Raw genomic sequence first — 18,503 nt, forward strand, 5'->3', positions numbered from 1 at the left:
AGTGAGCAACAAAGCTAGCTCCTCTTCACAAGTTGTTGAACAAGGATAAAAAATGGCAATGGTCCAAAGAGCAACAAAATGCTTATGATGCATTTAAGAAGAACTTGACCAGTGATGCATTACCTGTTTACTACGATACAAATCATGAGTTAAAGTTAGCTTGTGATGCACCTAGTTGTGGGATAGGAGCTGTAATTTCACATGAAATGTAACATGGACAAGAAAAGCCAAGAGCATGCACACTTATTCTTGGTCCTCGGTCAGCAATACCTGCAATGGCAGCCTCGAGGATGCAGCGATGGGCAGTTCTCCTGTCACAGTATAACTACAGCTCAAAAGAAAATGCTATCGCTGATGCATTGTCGCGTTTGCCTCATGAGGAATCAGATGTGGGCACTAAAGGTGCTATCTACATCACAGAAGCTGTGGACTATGACTTTCCAGTCACAGCAGCTGAAATTGCTGCTCAAACTCAAAAGGACACAGTGCTAAAACAAGTCTATGAACAAACTTTATGTTAACTTATGTTTATGTTAACTTTTATGTAGATGTGTGTCTTGTTGCTTTTAGTTTAGTACAGCTGTATGGTAATTCGAATTTCACTGTACATATGAAAATAAACTGACCTTGAAACCTTGAACCTTGAACTTTGCGCGGATGGTCAGAAATAAAACCATGTACTAATAAACTAAAACCTTATCACAATAGACGACATGAACTGTCATGTGAGCAAGGGTGTATTAAATCGTGTCACAGAGTAGTAGTACCCAATTCTTTAAGACAAAGATTACTTATAGAACTCCATAGTGAACACACACGTATTGTGGGAATGAAGTCCTCAGCCAGAGGTTGCATGTATTGGCCAGGATTGGACAATGACATAAAAGCAATGGAAAGCAAATGTAGTACCCATCAGTTGTGTAGAAGTAGGCCTGCCCAAATCCATTTGTAAATATGATCTTGGCCTACTAGACTCTTTCAGGGGGTTCATGTGGATTTCTGTGAACACGGGAATAATAATTTTCTTGTTTTGGTAGATTGCCACTCAAAGTGGATTGAGGTGGTACATATGGGTACAAACACAACAACAGAAAGATCAATAGACGCATTGTGGTATATCTTTGCATGTCATGGATTACCTGAAGAGCTTGTCTCTAACAAGGGCCCCCAATTTCATGCTGCACTGTTCCAAACTTTCATGGAGCTAAATGGTATCAACTTATCATCCGGCCTCTAAAGGTGCAGCCACAACGTCAGTCAGGAAAGTCAAAGGAGCACTCAAGAAACATGTTCTTGAAGTGGATTCAATATTCAGTATGTCACAGCGGCTAGCTAGTTTCTTACCGAAATATCGTAGCACGCCACAATCTACCACAGGGTATATGCCAGCTGAACTTATGAAAAGAAGGCTCAGAACTAAACTGTTTGGTTCTACCTAACCTATCTCCTAAGGTTGAACAAATAATCTGATCGGAAACGTCATTATGGTGGAAGTTTAAAAAAAAGTAGGCTCAATACCCTTGATCAGGTTTGTGTTCTCAGCCCCCCTTACAAAGCAAACAAATGGGAGGTGGGAACAGCAGTTGAAGTGTGTGGTACTAGGAGGCACTTGGTAGAAATTGGAGGACGTGTTAGAAGTGTGCACATAAACCACATGATCCCAACAAGGGATGGGATAGACGAGAGGAAAGCATAGACGAAGTAGATCTGTCAGACTTTGATATTATCCCGTTCAGAAGTAAAATCAGCATCTCCAAAGAAAATAGAGACAAAGATAAATGATCCTGAACTTGACTCTCCTTTAGAACCACAACCTGACACTCCCCCTAAACTACTCAGGCGATCAGAAAGAGTGTGTAAACCAGTCGTCAGATTAAATTTCTAAAATTATTCTTGTTTGTCTAATTTACCAGTTAGTTCACTTTCTTTTTTTAAATTTTTTTAAAATTTTTAATTTTTTTAAATAATTGATTACAATGCATATAACAACAACAGTAAACCCCATCCCTCCCCTTCCCTACATAATCATGAAAACAAACAAACAAAAACAAACAAATAAATAAATAAAAATACATTCTAAGGGGAGAGCAGTGCAGTGCATATAATGGAAACTGTAACTTTAAGAACTGAGTACTAGAATGGTATGATTTGCGTCATGTATGATTGTATGATTTGCGTCATGTGATATGTTCTATATTTTATCAGTCTCGTGAATATGTGTGAGTACGCGCAGTATACCTTTGTGAAGTAAAACCGACCCACACTGGCAACAGCATGCACTGAAAACCTGTGCTCGTTTCTATATACATGCTGAAGCCGTACTATCGTGCAAGTTCGTTTGGCTGTGATTTTTTTAAATGCTCTAAAGCTTCCACTGCCAGTCAAATCCTGCATTTTTAAATGAATCAGTTTCCAATTCAGCAAAACTGCAGAAAAGTTTGCTTTAAGAAGAATTGGATGTTTTGACACACTAGAGGAAATAACATGTGTACAAATTCTCAATAGTTGGGATTTTGATTTACAGAAAATATATTTTTTTATTGCTTATGCATTGTCAAACTACCGTTATGAAGAACATATCAAACAAAATAGATTTACTATTTCTTGGAAAAAATAGAGACTAATTGCTGGAGTAAGTGAGTCAGCAAATCTGGGAACATTGGGAGGTGACGTTTCTGGTTGGGACCCTTCTTCAGACTGATTTTAGTGCGCGGTGGAAGCTGGAAAATAGCTGACATCGGTACTAAGATGATCCCTCTCCCCCGACAGCACGCCTGGCTCGCCTGCTGCAGAACCGGTTGAGGGAAACCGCGGAGCCCGGCCCCTGCTTGGCCCCAACCACGGCGGTGGGCGTGAACGCTGAACAAAGGGTCATGAAGAAAGAACCAGTGGTGTGGAAGAAATTAATTTAAAGGGAAATTAAAGGAAAATGAAAAGCAACAGACTTCGCAGGTTTGCTTCAAGAGACTTTATTGCATAATATCATGGAGAGATGGCGGCAGTAAACTGCTCACCAGTTCTTTGACTTCACAGCAGAATTAGCCGACAGTTAGACTGAGCAGTAAGCAACTTTTGTTTTTTTGTTAGATACAACTTTACGAAAATATACTATCTACTACATGGGTACCAATTATTTAATTCGACATAACATACTTTATGTTTATGTTAATCTTATTCAACAACAGATGGTTAATACAAGTCAAACACAATAAAAGGGCATCTTGGCATTATTCTTTAGGCGGACCGCGCCACCCTCCCCTCTCCGAGCCAATCATAAGCCCCCTATTCACAGTAACATTTCTATGCTACTAGCGGTGGGGGGCGCGGGTAGTCTACTGTAACACACTGCTGAGAGAAACAAGCTTTCTTATCTCCGTCTACTATTTCATATTTACATTTACCATCCACCCTTCAACATATTCTTCGACACGTCTAATTTTACTTTGCGGAAACCCACGAACCTCTTCTGCACCTGGTCAACGAGAGTTGCCAATTGATACATCCAAGCACCCTTTCGTTTCCTTGTTCAATTCCAATCAAAATTAAGTAAGAAAGGATATTCATATTTTCTTCCACAGTTCCTTCCTTGTTAATCTTTATGATCAACACTTATATTATTATAAGAAAGGATTTTAATATTTTCTCTCATTAATCAGTTGCAAAAATGGAGGCATACGTGTCCGAATATAATTTTGGTTGGAACCCGTCCTTGGGCTTGCAAAGGGATTACTTCTTCTGCAGGCGAAGGGATATGGGCACAAACCCAACATTCTAATCAGATAAGGAAGCATGTTTTTCTTTCAGCTGCGAGTTCACTGTGTTCTGTGTTAAAGTTGTTAGTTGAATTTCAATCTCCAACTTCTACCATCCTGTTTCTCATAACTAGATGCCTCTCTTCACTCATGTCCTCTATGACCCCATATAATGTTACTATATTCATAAGTATTTAATACTCTAAAGACAGTTAATAAAGAATATGTCTACATTTCGACATTTTTTTTATCACTACAAAATTTTACGGTTCTTGCGTTTCCTTCTCCTGGAGGGTTCTGTCTGAGTGATATAGTTTACATCTGGTGGCATGTATCCAATCAGGTTTTTCTTTTACTTTTACTGCTGTTCATGTTGTTAGCAGCACCACATATTGTCCTTTCCATCTAGGAGAGAAAGAATCTTTGTTTATTGCTCATACATAAATCTGATCTCTGGATTTAAACGGGTGCTTTTCTCATAGACTTTATCAATCGTATCACACATGGCTTGAGCATTTCTTATCGAAATTAGTGCTACCTTCTCAGGAGTAATCGGTGGTCGTGTTTCTGTTGTCATAGGTCGCCCCATCAAAATCTCGTGAGGTGTTAGGCCCGTGTTTCCATTTTTCTGATTTCTCAGGACACACATCACAATGGGCCATGGCGTCTGGCCACAACAATCTATTTTAGACAATAGACAATAGGTGCAGGAGTAGGCCATTCGGCCCGTCGAGCCAGCACCGCCATTTAATGTGATCATGGCTGATCATTCTCAATCAGTACCCCGTTCCTGCCTTCTCCGCTATCCTTAAGAGCTCTATCCAGCTCTCTCTCTTGAATGCATTCAGAGAATTGGCCTCCACTGCCTTCTGAGGCAGAGAATTCCACAGATTTACAACTCTCTGACTGAAAAAGTTTTTCCTCATCTCCGTTCTAAATGGCCTACCCCTTATTCTTAAACTGTGGCCCCTGGTTCTGGACTCCCCCAACATTGGGAATATGTTTCCTGCCTCTAAAGTGTCCAACCCCTTAATAATTTTATATGTTTCAATAAGATCCCCTCTCATCCTTCTAAATTCCAGTATGCAAGCCCAGTCGCTCCAGTCTTTCAACATATGACAGTCCTGCCATTCCGGGAATTAACCTAGTAAACCTACGCTGCACCCCCTCAATACAAGAATATCCTTCCTCAAATTTTGTTGGCATACTTTGCTAAAGTAACTTTTATCTCTCAATTTACTCTTTCTACCATCCATGAGGACTGTGGTTGATATGGTATGTGCAATTTCTATTGGAACCCAAGAGCCTTCGACAAGTTCTGAACTAATTTACTTGTGAAATGAGTTCCTCTGTCACTGTTCATACTCATGGGTATCCCGGATCTTGGTATTATTTCTTTCATTAAAATATTAACTACCGATTTGCATCATCCCTCCATGTGGGGGGTGCTTCCATCCATCTGGAGAACATATCAACTATGACCAGAATGCACGTAAAACCCTTTGCTGCGGGCGTATGTACAAAATCAATTTGTAAATTCTCAAAAGGCATTTCAGGTTATGGAAGGTGTTCAAATTTTGCAGGCGTCTTCCCTCTATTATTTTGTTGACACACCAGGCATGTTCTTGCAACTTTATCAATTATGACTGTTATCCAAGGTACATACCATTGTTGGGACAATGCGTATTCCATCCCCCCTTTTCCCATGTGAGCCTGTCCATGGGCTAGGCGAGACAAGGGCAAAAATATGCTCCTGGGGCAAACTACACGACCATCAGGGTGGACCCAGACAATGGGGTCTTGATAACACCCTGGTTTGCTCCAGGAATTCTTATCCTGGAATGATACTAGGCTCTGGGCATCCTGTAACTGGGTTACATCAATGCTAACCGGGAGCATCCTTTGTGCTGCAGACTTAATTTTAGCCGCTTATAATTGCGGGGTTTGCCTGAGGGCAATCTGGCTACATAATCAGCTGATCTGTTTCCCTTTGATGCATCATCATCCGATGATGTATGAGCCTTGCATTTAATAAATGCAATCTGCCGTGGCAATTGAATAGAATCCCATAAATTTAAGACCAGTTTATCATGCTTAATAGTCTTTCTTGTTATGGTAATGAATCCTCTATTTTTCCATAACTGCCCAAAGTTATGTACAACCCCAAACGCATAGCGAGAATCGGTGTAGATATTAGCACTTTTATCTTTTGCCAATATACAGGCACGAGTCAGGGCATACAGCTCAGCTACCTGAGCAGACGTTCCGGATGGTAAAGCATATGCCTCCAGCACTTGGTGTGGTGTGACCACCGCATATCCTGCTAATAATCTGTCATCGCTAGGTCGGTGTGAAGAGCCATCAGTAAATAGGACCAGATCAGGATTATCAATCGGATGACTATGTAAGTCCAGCCGGAGAGTGGCAGTGGACAAGCAATAGACAATTATGGTCACATCCTTCTTCTGGCAGTGGTACAAAGATAGCTGGATTTATAGCAGTTGATTGCTGATAAGTATAGTTGGGGTGTGATAAACGGATAACTTCATATCCTGTTCTTCTAGCGGCTGTGAAATGCTGTTTGGCTGCAGAGTTCAATAATAACATCACGGCATGAGGAACAGTCACTACACACGGGTGATCAAGAACGATGGGGATTGTGTTTTCTATCATAGCCGTTGCCGCTACAGCTCTCGAGCAGGCTGGCATGCCATTTACTGCAGCTTGTAAAGCCACGGAATAATAGGCTACCCGTCTTTTTCCCCCTCCATGTTCTTGAATCAGGACCCCAGTCGCAAACCACTTTGATTCATTTACATAAAGTTGAAAGGGCTTTTTATAATTTGGCAATCCCAGGGCCGGAGCAGTAACCATAGCGTTCTTTAGATTTCTAAACGCCTGGCCTCTTTCTGCAGTCCATATTACTCCGGAGGGCTCAGTCTGCAAGGTGGCTGAACGTAATGCTGTATCTATTTCCCTGTAGTCATGGATCCATTGTCTGCAGTAACCCACCATGCCAAAGAAGGAGAGAATGTCCTTCTTTGTCTTCAGGACCGGGACCTTCTCTATTGCCTTTATTCTGTCTTTTCCAAGTCTCCTTCTGCCCTCCTGCAGCTGGAATCCCAGATACTGTACTCTAGGCTGGCAGAACTGTAATTTGTTCAGGGATAATTTATGCCCTCTTTCTGCTAAATGTTGCAGCAATTTAATTGAGTCTTTACAATCAGGACCTGTCACAGAGGCTACCAAAACGTCATCGACATACTAGATCAAAGTAGATTTTGCTGATAATTGACATTCCTCAAGATTATTTTTCACTGCTGCTGCATATACGGCCGGGCTTTCAGTATACCCCTGGGGTAGCCTAGTCCAGGTGTATTGTTGATCTTTGTAGGTAAAAGCAAACAGGAACTGGTTGTCTTTATGCAGGGGTATGGAGAAAAAGACTGAACATAGGTCAATTACTGCAAAGGTGTCGGCTTCCGCCGGTATAGATGACAGAATAATATTGGTGTCAGGTATTAAAGGAGCAATATGGATCACCATTCTGTTAATAGCTCTCAGGCCTTGGTTGGCAGAATGGAAGTATTACACGGACTTTGCGTTTTCACTAATACTCCTTGTTGTAATAAAGAAATGATGACTATAACTTCTTAAGTCTCCGGGGACAGTCGATACTGTTTTAAACATGGCAAGGCGGCACACTTTTTAAAGCGGTATGAACATTGATTTCTTTAACTTTAGATAGCTCCTCTGTCCCTCTCTTTCCCCTCCCCTTCCCAGCTCTCCCGCTGTCTTCCTGCCTCCAACTACACCCTTTCTTTGCCCCGTCCCCTCCCCAGACATGAATCTGAAGAAGGATCTCAACCCGAAATGTCACCTATTTTTTCTCTCCTGAGATGCTGTCTGACCCGCTGAGTTACTCCAGCATTTTGTGATACCCTTTTTTAAAGTCACTTTATGTTCAGGGGCTGAACGCACTCGCCCCACATGATTCTTATGCTTTGCCCATAGTTCAGAGGGTACTTGGACCAGAGCCATTGGGAACCTTGACGGATCCTCAGTTGGCGGCTGTTGCTTTTCAAAAATAGTGTCCCGTTCCTTTCTGACCCATGTGATCTTTCCTTCTGTGTCATTAAAGAAGTCAATCTGGACCTCTCCTTTTGCCATTGGTAACTTTAAAACATGAATTGTCTGTTTGTCCTTCAGCCTTTTAAAAAAATAATTTCTCCTATTTCCTTCGCTGTTGCTGGAGGTCAGGTGTGACTCAGAAGTGTCTCCCATCTCCAATCGATCCCTTTGGTTTTGAGAGAGGTGGACCATTATTACTAATCCCGGGACCCCAAAAAACAAATAAGGGATGACCGCTAATTGTTCGAGGTTATTCAACCAGGGGGAGACTATTTCCTGGTACCCGGCATTAGGGAGGCGCGTGTATAATGCAGTGCAATGTGATCGCTTATGGTCTTGGCTGGTTTCGACAACATACTGTAAATACCGGCCTGTTAAATCCTGCACTCTTTGCGGAGCACAATGGATTTGATTAACCAATTGACTGTACGGATTGCTACTCAATTGGCAACGATATCGGATGGGCATCTTTTACCCTTGTTCTTCCTCCTTAATTAAAATTAGCAATTGATGTGTGTGCATTTGAGGGGGTTCCATAAACATGCCGACTGCAGTACAGTGTAAGACTGCTCCCAGTTTGCAGAACCTATCTTCCCAGTAACGGGAGTGGGGCTGCTCTAGAGATTATAAAATGTCAGTAAGTGGCTTGCCATTTACCTGCACACGAGTGGGTTCTGATAAAGGTTCTATCATGGGGACACTGGCAACCCCAATAGTATTAATATTTGACTGACTGACGGGGATGTCCACGGAGGGGGGCACAGAGGACATTGTGTCTCCGGTATCGACCAGAAGGTCTAAATGGCAGTCAACTATCTTGCCTGCAGCTTTGGGTTCTTCTTCTGATTTAGACAATCTGATCACAGCCGCCTGTACCGCCTTACCTCTGCGGCATCCCTGTGGTGATGGATTAGGATTACCGGATAGGAAGGGGTTAATGAATGAGAAGGGGGTAAGGCCTGGATCCCCTCCCTGTTGCTGTTGGGAACATCTGCAATCTCGAGCCCAATGCCCCGTTTTACCACATCTCCAGCATCTGCCTCGTGTTGTATCTTTTATTTGCCATTGTCCCCTTCCTCGGCCCCTACCCCTACAACTTCCTCCTCTTCCCCAGCCCCCTCTCCCCGTGTAATACTGGCCCGATGGTTTGGTTTCGGCTCTCTCGCTTGGGCAAACAGCCATTCCCTCTCCATGTTCACAAGCGCTGTTATCACATTATCCCATGGCTTATTTTGCCATTCTAGATTAACCAATTAAGAAATGCATTGGGCTTTCTTAAGGGATCTGGAGCTTCGGCAACCATGTCTCTAACTTCAGCTGGGGTCCAGGATTTCAACACGGGGACTTCTCCTATCATAGTACGGGGGGGGGGGGGGACTGCATCAGTGACTCGGACTCAGACTCTTCCTCAACATTCATCATCTGGAGCTTTGTTTGCTCATCCTTCATGATATCTTTTTGATAACTCCAAGATCGTGTATCAGGTCCCTCTCAGAGCTACTATCTGCTTCTGCCAGACTTGTCGGAGGAGCAATGGCTCCTTTACCGGTGGACTGATCCACCCGAGACGCCAAAGGTAGAAACAGCCTCAGCACCTGACGGGGCAGCGGCCTGTTCTCCTTCTATACACGCCGGGTCATACGGAGGTTGTCGCGGGCGAAATGCAGCCGCCATCATCAACAGATCATCAAATTCATCCTCTACTGGGGGTGCCTTCTCCACAGGGAGTCGGGGATATATTGCTGCCACTTCCTTTGGTATTATAGGCACAGGTCCCTCATTTCCCTCTTTCTGCTTAACACCTTTTCCCTCCTTCATTGGCTGGTGTCTTATCTCCATCTCCGCCCATTTCCTTTTATTTCCATCAATTTTAAAGTTACACTTAGCATTCCAACCATAACTAATAACACTACCACTGCAAATATTAATTGTGCTCCCATCTCGCCAAACCATTTCTTTTCTAGAAATGAGTAGGAAAGAGATAGCTTATAGCTTCCCCCATCCGGCCAATCTCTATTTGATCGATCAGCTAGATTACCACAAAAATTTACCGGACATTGGTCATCTCCGTTGTTTTTTATTACCAGATCTGCTGGCGATCCCGGTGGAACAATGGGATCTCCTACCTTTTCCCGGTGTCTTATGGTCTTTTTCAAATCACCTTGGCAATGTTCTCTCTTATCTGCACCTTTCCCTCCTGGACCACCTGTTTCTTTTCCTCAGGGCTCCCTCTATCAGTAGGATCAGATTTCTCCGATTGACTACTATTGCCTCCCATATTCTTTTCACAAGTCTATGAAACAGAAGTTAGGTTTCCGCGGACAACTTGTTATAATATACTATTATATTATATTCGTTTACTTATTTATCTATTTATTTTCTTCTCTATGTTCTAGTAATCCCTGTAAAGCGTCTTTGAGTGTTTGAAAAGCGCTATATAAATGTAATGCATTATTATTATTATTATTATTATTCACTCCGTCCGCAAACCTCGAAGTCACGTTTCAATTTTTAAAGCGCGCATTAAGGCACTTGCTTCAATTTATCTTCTACGCCCAGCGTGAGTAAATTAATCTTCTCCGCTTTATTCCGCCTCACCCCACAGGCCTCTTGGCTCAGCGTGAGTCACCGGCCAGACAAGCTAAGTTGCCCGGGGGCTCTCCCTCCTCTCTGGGACCACCCCCCCCCGTCCCCCTTTCGGTTAGGACTATTTTATCCTTCCCTTTTATTTCCCACTTGTATTCGTTCGAATCCCGTTACATTTGGGATCCTGCCGACGACGTCAAATTCTGTGGAAGAAATGAATTTTGAGGGAATTAAACGAAAATAAAAATAGGAGACTTTGCAGGTTTGCTTCGAGACTTTATTGTACGATCTCATGGAGAGATGGCGGCAGTAAACTGCCCACCAGTTCTCTGACTTCACAGCAGAATTAGCCGACAGTTATACTGTGCAGTAAACAACTTTTGTTTTTTGTAAGATACAACTTTCCGGAAATATGCTATCTAATACATGGGAACCAATTATTTCATTAGTCATAACATTAATTTTGTTTAAGTTAACCTTATTCAACATCTGATGGTTAATACAAGTCAAACACACTACAAGGGCATCTTGATATTATTCTATCTCACATTTTAGGCGAACCGCGTCACCATCCCCTCGGGGTGGAGGGGGGAGGGGGGGGAGGGGGTGGCTCAATGCCTTTCAGGGCATTGTCGCCAGTCACGGAGCCAGTTTGTTCACCGGTATCGAAGGGGGAAAGCTTAAAACGATCATTTCACAAATCACAGATTCTCCACACAGATCAATCTCAACGTCGCAGAACGTTGCGGAATGAGGAATCGTTGTTTCCCACATCTGAGGGAGAGCCGATCAACACTGCGTCCTCCCCTGAGAGAAGGGTGACCTCAGCAGCGATGAGGTTGTGTCACCCGTGTCCTTACAAATTCTCATTATTAGCATCCATATATATTCTAATTATTCTCATATATTCAGACGCTCCAGGGGACACCAACATTTTATATTCCCTTTGAGAACCCGGTCCCCAGCACCATTCCACCCACCCATCGGACACCCAGCGACAAGGAGACAGTTATCAGAAGTGATAAGAATAGTTTATTCCCGGTCACTATGAACAACCTGTTTCCTGTGTGATTCGCGCACACGGTGATGTGATAGCGCGCTGTTATCCCGTGACTTACAATATCCAGCATTGTTACACTTGGACAACATTGAGATTATATTGTGGAGAAAGGAGTTGCAGATGCTGATTTATTGGTTGTAAATGGCAGCTACTGAATTACATAATTCGCACACCCGGATACCTCCTGAAAACGTCGGTTTAAGATGTGTTCAATGTTCTGCTATATTTATAACTAGACTGGGAATACTAATGTTTCAATGATATGATTAATTTCACAATGAAATTCACGGGGTATTTAACCACGTTCTTCAGCTCCTCTCGGAACTTTCTCTGGGTCAGGACATAAATACACGTGTTGGTGCAGGTACTCAGAAGCTGGAACATAAACGAAATTTTCAGAAGATCACTGTCTGCGAAGTATTCAGGGCCCAAAGCGCGCTCAGATACAACATAAACAACCACTGTGCTCCACAACGCAATGGAACTGCCTGATATGCTGAAGAGTAAAACGATGGACTTCCTGCGGTTCTCCATCTCCGGGTCTTTGCCATTCTCTCCACTGTTGCGGCCCCGGAGCAATCTGCGGACTCTACCAGAGACTAGAATGTACCTGGCGGTCAGTGAATTGACCAACAAAAGAAAAACGAACGGGAGACAAGGAGTTACATTCAGGTAGAAGAACTCAAACGAAGTCCATGAAGGTGAAGTTAAGAAAGACTGTGTCCAGGCACACCCTCGGGGTTTATTGTCACTGATATATGCAGATTCGAATGTAAAATACCACGGTACGTTTATTAAACAGCTCAAAGCGATTACGGTTCCGATAACAACACTCGCGGTTCGCTCGGTGCAATATTTTGTTTTCAGCTTCTGACAACATATGGCCACAAACCGATCAAACGTGAAACCCACGGTGAACCAGACAGAGATTGTTGTGGCTGCGCAAGTCAGGGTCCAGTTGATGGAGCACACGGGGGTGATGGTGAAGAACGACAGCGGGAAATACATCACAACAATGGACCTTATTATGACATCAATGATGAGGACCATGAGGTCGGCCGCTGCCATTGCCACCAGGTAGCGAGTGATGCATTTGGAGAGACCGCACTTTCCACGGGACAGGATCACAATCGCCACCAAGTTAACTGCGAAAGAACGAACGAAGGATGTTATCTGACGTTCACGAACAATACTCTGAGCTGATAGGATTTCCGAGTGACATTTACTACTGAGTTGCCAGAATAAATTAAATTACACGACATATCAGCAGGTAAATAATGAAAAGATACGTGGCCCGCACAGCTCTCGGGATGCGGGTTGGATCCTCTCCTCTGACCCTGGCTTTCCGTCGGTCCCCGCGCGAACGAATGCTTTCCCTCGTAGCACCAGTTACCTAATCCAATCGAGAGATCATTCCGTATCTTAGCTGGGTGCTCTAATTGACTTCGCAATGCAGATGACAAAGTGTGCCAGTGGCGGTGCGTGGATCAGTGTGGGAGAATAATCTGCAGGCTCAAAGTAAATCAGAAGATAGCCGAGAGGCTGACAGTATTCCTCTTTGGGAATGGCAAATCTAGATAGACCGTTTGGCCTCCTTACCGAAAGATAAATGTCGTTATTGGAGCACAATGCACAGATAGAGGTAGAGTCCTTCCGCGTGTAAACAGGCTCTTCGGCCCAGCGTGCCCATGCCTCATCTACTCTTGTTCCACCTGCGCATGTTTGGTCTAGATCCTTCTAAACCCTTCCTATCCATGTACCTATCAAAAGGTTCAAATATTGGGTCGAAAAACACAATCGCCACAATTTGTGAAGGCAGAGTCTGTCACTGGGGCAATAACAGTTCAATTTGAAATCGTCCAACAGTTTCCAGTCCTGCTAAGTTTCGACTAACCTCAAAGCAAATTTCGAAGGCTTCTCTACCCCGTTCTTGAGTTCTGGTCGCCACATTACAGACAGGATGTGATGGCTTGGAGAGGGTGCAAGGATTTACGAGAATTATGCCTGGATCAGAGGGTATTGGCTACAGAGAGAGGTTGGACAGAATTGGATTCTTTGTTTCTGGAATGCTGGAGGATGCGGGGCGACCTAACAGAAGTATAGAAAATAGCAACCTTATTTCCAGGATAGGAAAACCAAATATTAGAGGGAAGAGATCTAAAGTGTGAAGGGCAAAGCTGAAGGAAGGTGTTAGCGCCATTTTCTTAATACACAAAGGCTAAGTGCCCGGACGCTGCCAGGGTGGGGGCGTGGGTTGGTGTTTGGGCCAAGTCGAATAGTGGTGTTTCAGAGACATTTGGATACGTAAATAGATTTGCAGAAAATAGAGGGATATGTGTTAGCTCAGGCAAATAGGAGTTGGCCTTGGCATCATGTTCGACACAGACATTGTGGACCGAATGGCCTGGTTTGTGATGGACAGTTCTATGATTTATATTTTGTTTAAAATCATTTCCTGTCACCACCCGACTCCTACCATTGGAACAACTTTGTATCTAATTCTTCGCAACTGGATCCTATTTGCGGTAACCTTCCAGGTCAGTCGACCATGCAGGACCCTGTGAAAGCCATGGCTAAAGTACACGTCAGCCATCATGCCCAAGTTAATTCCCTTGGTTATTTATTTGAAAAGTTCAATCATATTCTTGAGACACAGTTTCTCAGGAACAAACTCACGCTCCCTATTTATAATCAGTGTTTACCTTTCCAAATTCTGATGAGTCGTGTAGCACTGAATTCCCTCAGGCAAATTTGCTACCACCGATATCAGAATGACCCGCCTGCAGATCCGTGCATACATTCCACATAAAAGAAAGGCATCACTTCAAGGTCAATACCCAACATTGTGATTGGGCAGGGTCAACCGGCAGTGGGGACTGGGCAGGGTGAAGGTACAGTGGGGACTGGTCAGGGTGAGGTTACAACGGGGACTGGTCAGGGTGAGTTTATAGTGGGGAATGGGCAGGGTGAAGTTACAGTGTGGAATGGGCAGGATGTGGTGAAAGTGGGGAATTGGCTGGGTGACTGGCCAGTGGGGACTGGGCAGGGTGATGGTGTAGCGGTCACTGGGCAGGGTGATGGTGTAGTGGTCACTGGGCATGGTCAGCGGGCAGTGGGGACTGGGCAGAATTACGGTGCGGTGGGGACTGGGCAGGTTGAAAGCGCAGTGGAGACTCGGCAGCGTAAGGTGCAGTCACGTTTGGGCAGTGGGTACCGGGCAGTGGGTACCGGGCAGGGTGAGGTTAATGTGGGGACTGGGCATGGTCAACGGGCACTGGGCAGGTTGACGGTGCAGTTGGGACTGGGCCGGGCCAAGCCGCGGGCGGGATGAAGGTGCAGGGGGAAGGTGCAGTGCGGACTGTTTAGAGTAGGGTGTACAGCGGAGGGACAGACTGCACGTCAGGATAGATAACAGTGGGGAGTGAGCAACCCCGGGTGGCTTATCGTGCGGATTTCCATTGTAATGTTTTATGTCATGCTGATCAGGGAATTTGCGGGTTGACTATGGGTGATCTGACCTGGAAGCAAATGCTACAGTCAGAAGTGTTCTGTCGAATTACAGCAGATGTCCTGAAACTACAAACCACATTGATTGTTCCATGTACAACGCATTCAGTGTATGCCCACGCTGCAGTCCACACCCCGACCCACGCTCTCCACTCTGTCTCCAACGTTCTCGCACACTCCACCTCCATATTCCCATTTCCCATCAATACACTTTGTAGCGCTTCCATCCACCGCATTCTCCAGTTCCTTCCCCAGAGGGAGAGCTTCCCACAGCTCGGAAACAAGCCATTACACCCACCACAGCCAAACTGACATGGATGTACCCACAGAACCCGTAGTCCCCATGCCTTGGAGTTTCAAGTGTTCCTCTTGATGACTTTGGTGTCCCTGCCTCCGTCAAACTCTTTAGTAGCGTCCTAGATTCCGAGTCTGAATGAGAAGATACCACATCAGATTATTTCAAACATTTAATCTAAGGGGGCGTGTTCAATGCTTGGCTGAGTAGACATAACTTTTCAGCACTCCCAAAAACAAAGCCTTAAACTGCTAACAAAAGACAAACTAAAGGAATCAAGTACTTTAAATTAAATCAGAAAGTATACAGAACGTACGGATGCCTTCCAAGAAAGTAAAAGGAGGAGTACAACTGCCACAGAAGCAAGCAAAGGAATCAAGAAAAAAAATCGAAGGTAGGCCCACAGCTCTGATGGAGCAGGGGACTAGATTTGGTGACCCCTCGGCAGGCGGTGAGTCTGGGGAGGGCTCCGGTACGAAGCTGGAGTCGGCTACTCCCAGCAAGCGCTCTTTGACTTGGGTCAAAGTACGAGGGAGTCGCCGTGAGTTACCAAAAAGGCCCACTGTTTGCCGAGAGGTTGCTGATGTTGTGTCTGGAGTTTCGGACATGATTGACGATGAGGTAACGGGAGACTCCACTAGCAGTGGAAGCGAAAATGAGGAAGAAGTAGAAAAGCAAGAAGATACAGAGACTAATATGAAAACGATGCTTCAAGAAATTATTAACAGGCTTAAGAAAATTGAAGGAGATAACAAATTAATGAGGAGAGATAACAAGAAATTTCATAAGACTTTGAAAAAAATGGAGGAGAAATTTCAAACAGTGACAAATAAAGTGGATAATATACAAATGGAAAATGAAATGTTAAAATCTAGAGTGGAAAAAAATGAAGACAGTATTACTGCTGCAGCAATTGAAAGCAAAAAGATGGCGGAGAAGTTGGATGCCTTGGAAAACTATAGCAGGAGAAATAATGTTAAAATTGTTGGTTTGCCAGAGGGAGTGGAGGGGGAAGACCGAATTAACTTTTTTCAAGATTGGATAGTGACCACTCTGGGAATAGATAAACAAGGTCGGATGGAAATAGAAAGACACATAGGGCTCTAAGACCGAAACCCTCAGCTAATCAAAAGCCAAGATCTGTGTTGATTAAATTTTTAAGATACCAAGATCGAGAATTGGTTTTCAAAACAGTCGGGAATAATATAAGAGAGGGAAAACCAATAGAACATGAAGGCACTAAAATAATCTTTTACCCAGACATCAGTAATGCCTCGTTGTGCAGAAAAAAAGAATTTAATAAGGCAAAAAATATTCTATGGAAGAAAGGCTATAAGTTTATTTTACTGCATCCGGCTACTTTGAAGATTATGATCAACACTGGAGAAAATAATTTTTTTAAAGACTTTGTCAAAGCAGAAGAGTATGCGGAAGAATTGCCATCGAGATATGCTTAAGAAGATTCATGAATGAATGATTATTAATAAGATCTGTATACTATAGAGGGGATTAACTGTATTAAGGATTGTTAATTTTTAGAAGTACTTGATATATCGGGGGGAGGGGGGGGGGTTGGAGAATGTGGATGCTCCACCATAATCATGGGCACAAGTGTGGTGCGGACCACACCTCGTATAATAGAGGGGGGTAATGTTGCTAATCTATTTATTAACAACATTAGAGGGAGGGTCTATTTCTCTATCTTTCTTATTTCTTTTCTGTTTTTATACCTGGACTATGGACGGGAGCACACTGAAATACGGCACAATGTAAATACCGGAAGAGGTATCAAGGTAAGGAAAAAGGAAAAGAAAAAAAAAGGAATGAATGGATAACACCTTAAATTTTTTAAGCTATAATGTGAATGGGTTAAATGGACCGATAAAAAGGAAGAGAATTTTAACACAGATGAAAAAATTGGAAGCAGATATAGCTTTCTTGCAAGAAACACATCTAACGGAAAAAGAGCATCAAAAGTTAAAGAGAGATTGGGTAGGAAGTATGGTCGCATCTTCTTTTAACTCAAAAGCAAGAGGGGTTGCTATCCTATTTAAGAAAACGCTACCAATTAAGATACAAAATATTGTAAGTGACCCAGTAGGTACATTTGTAATGGTACATTGTCAAATTTTCTCAGAATTGTGGACCTTAATGAATATATATGCACCAAATATAGATGATGAGAAGTTTGTGCAGGGTACCTTTTTAAATCTGGCGGAAGCACATGAAAATATATTGATAGGGGGAGATTTCAATTTTTCTTTAGATCCAGTAATGGATAGATCATCAAGGACAACGACAAGGACAAGAGCAGCGAAGACAACCTTGAATTTAATGGAAAATTTAAATTTAATAGATGTTTGGAGGAAAAGCCATCCCAGGGAAAGAGACTACTCCTTTTATTCCAATAGACATGATACATATTCTAGAATAGATCTATTTTTGATTTCAGCTCAATTAAGGGGTAGAATAATACAAATAGATTACAAGGCTAGATTGTTATCGGATCACTCACCATTATTAATGAAAATTACGATGTCAGATAAAGAACAGTCAGTGTATAGATGGAGACTCAACTCTTTACTATTGAAAAGGCAAGACTTTTGTGATTTTATTCGAGGACAAATTGAATTATTTTTGGAAACAAATTTAAATTCAGTTGATGATAAATTTATTGTATGGGATGCAATTAAGGCTTATTTGAGAGGCCAAATTATAAGCTACTCATCTAAGATAAAGAAAGACTATAGGAAGGAATCTGAAAGATTAGAAAAAGAAATCACCGTATTAGAAAAAGATTTACAGAAAACTTCTTCAGATATGAAAAAAACACAACTTGCAAATAAAAAATTTCAATACTTACAGAACAGAAAAACTAATATTACGAACTAACCAAAGATATTATGAATTAGGAGAAAGAGCGCACAAGGTATTGGCATGGCAACTGAAAGAAGAACAAATATCAAGAACAATAAATTCAATTAGAACAGATCAAAACATTATTACTTATAAACCTAGAGAAATCAATGAGGTATTTAAGCAATTCTACACTGTACCATTCTGAATCTGAAAAGGATGAAATTAAGATAAATAATTTTTTATCCAAGATACAATTACCAACAATCTCTAATGAGGAGCAGATGGGACTAAATGCCTCCTTTACTTTAAGAGA

At 42.9% G+C, this 18,503-nt stretch overlaps 2 protein-coding genes across 2 annotated transcripts in view; one reads left to right on the forward strand and one right to left on the reverse strand.

The window, feature by feature from the left end:
• Window positions 1–18,503, forward strand: part of LOC144612204 (myelin-associated glycoprotein-like) — a 760,913-nt gene that overhangs the window by 200,273 nt on the left and 542,137 nt on the right.
• Window positions 11,776–12,597, reverse strand: LOC144612107 (putative G-protein coupled receptor 139). The gene has a single exon (XM_078431664.1). It carries the CDS (start codon window positions 12,595–12,597, stop codon window positions 11,776–11,778), a length of 822 nt encoding a protein of 273 aa, XP_078287790.1.

Source organism: Rhinoraja longicauda, chromosome 43 (genome assembly GCF_053455715.1).
Source record: "Rhinoraja longicauda isolate Sanriku21f chromosome 43, sRhiLon1.1, whole genome shotgun sequence".
In the NCBI taxonomy this organism is placed as follows: Eukaryota; Metazoa; Chordata; class Chondrichthyes; order Rajiformes; family Arhynchobatidae; genus Rhinoraja; species Rhinoraja longicauda.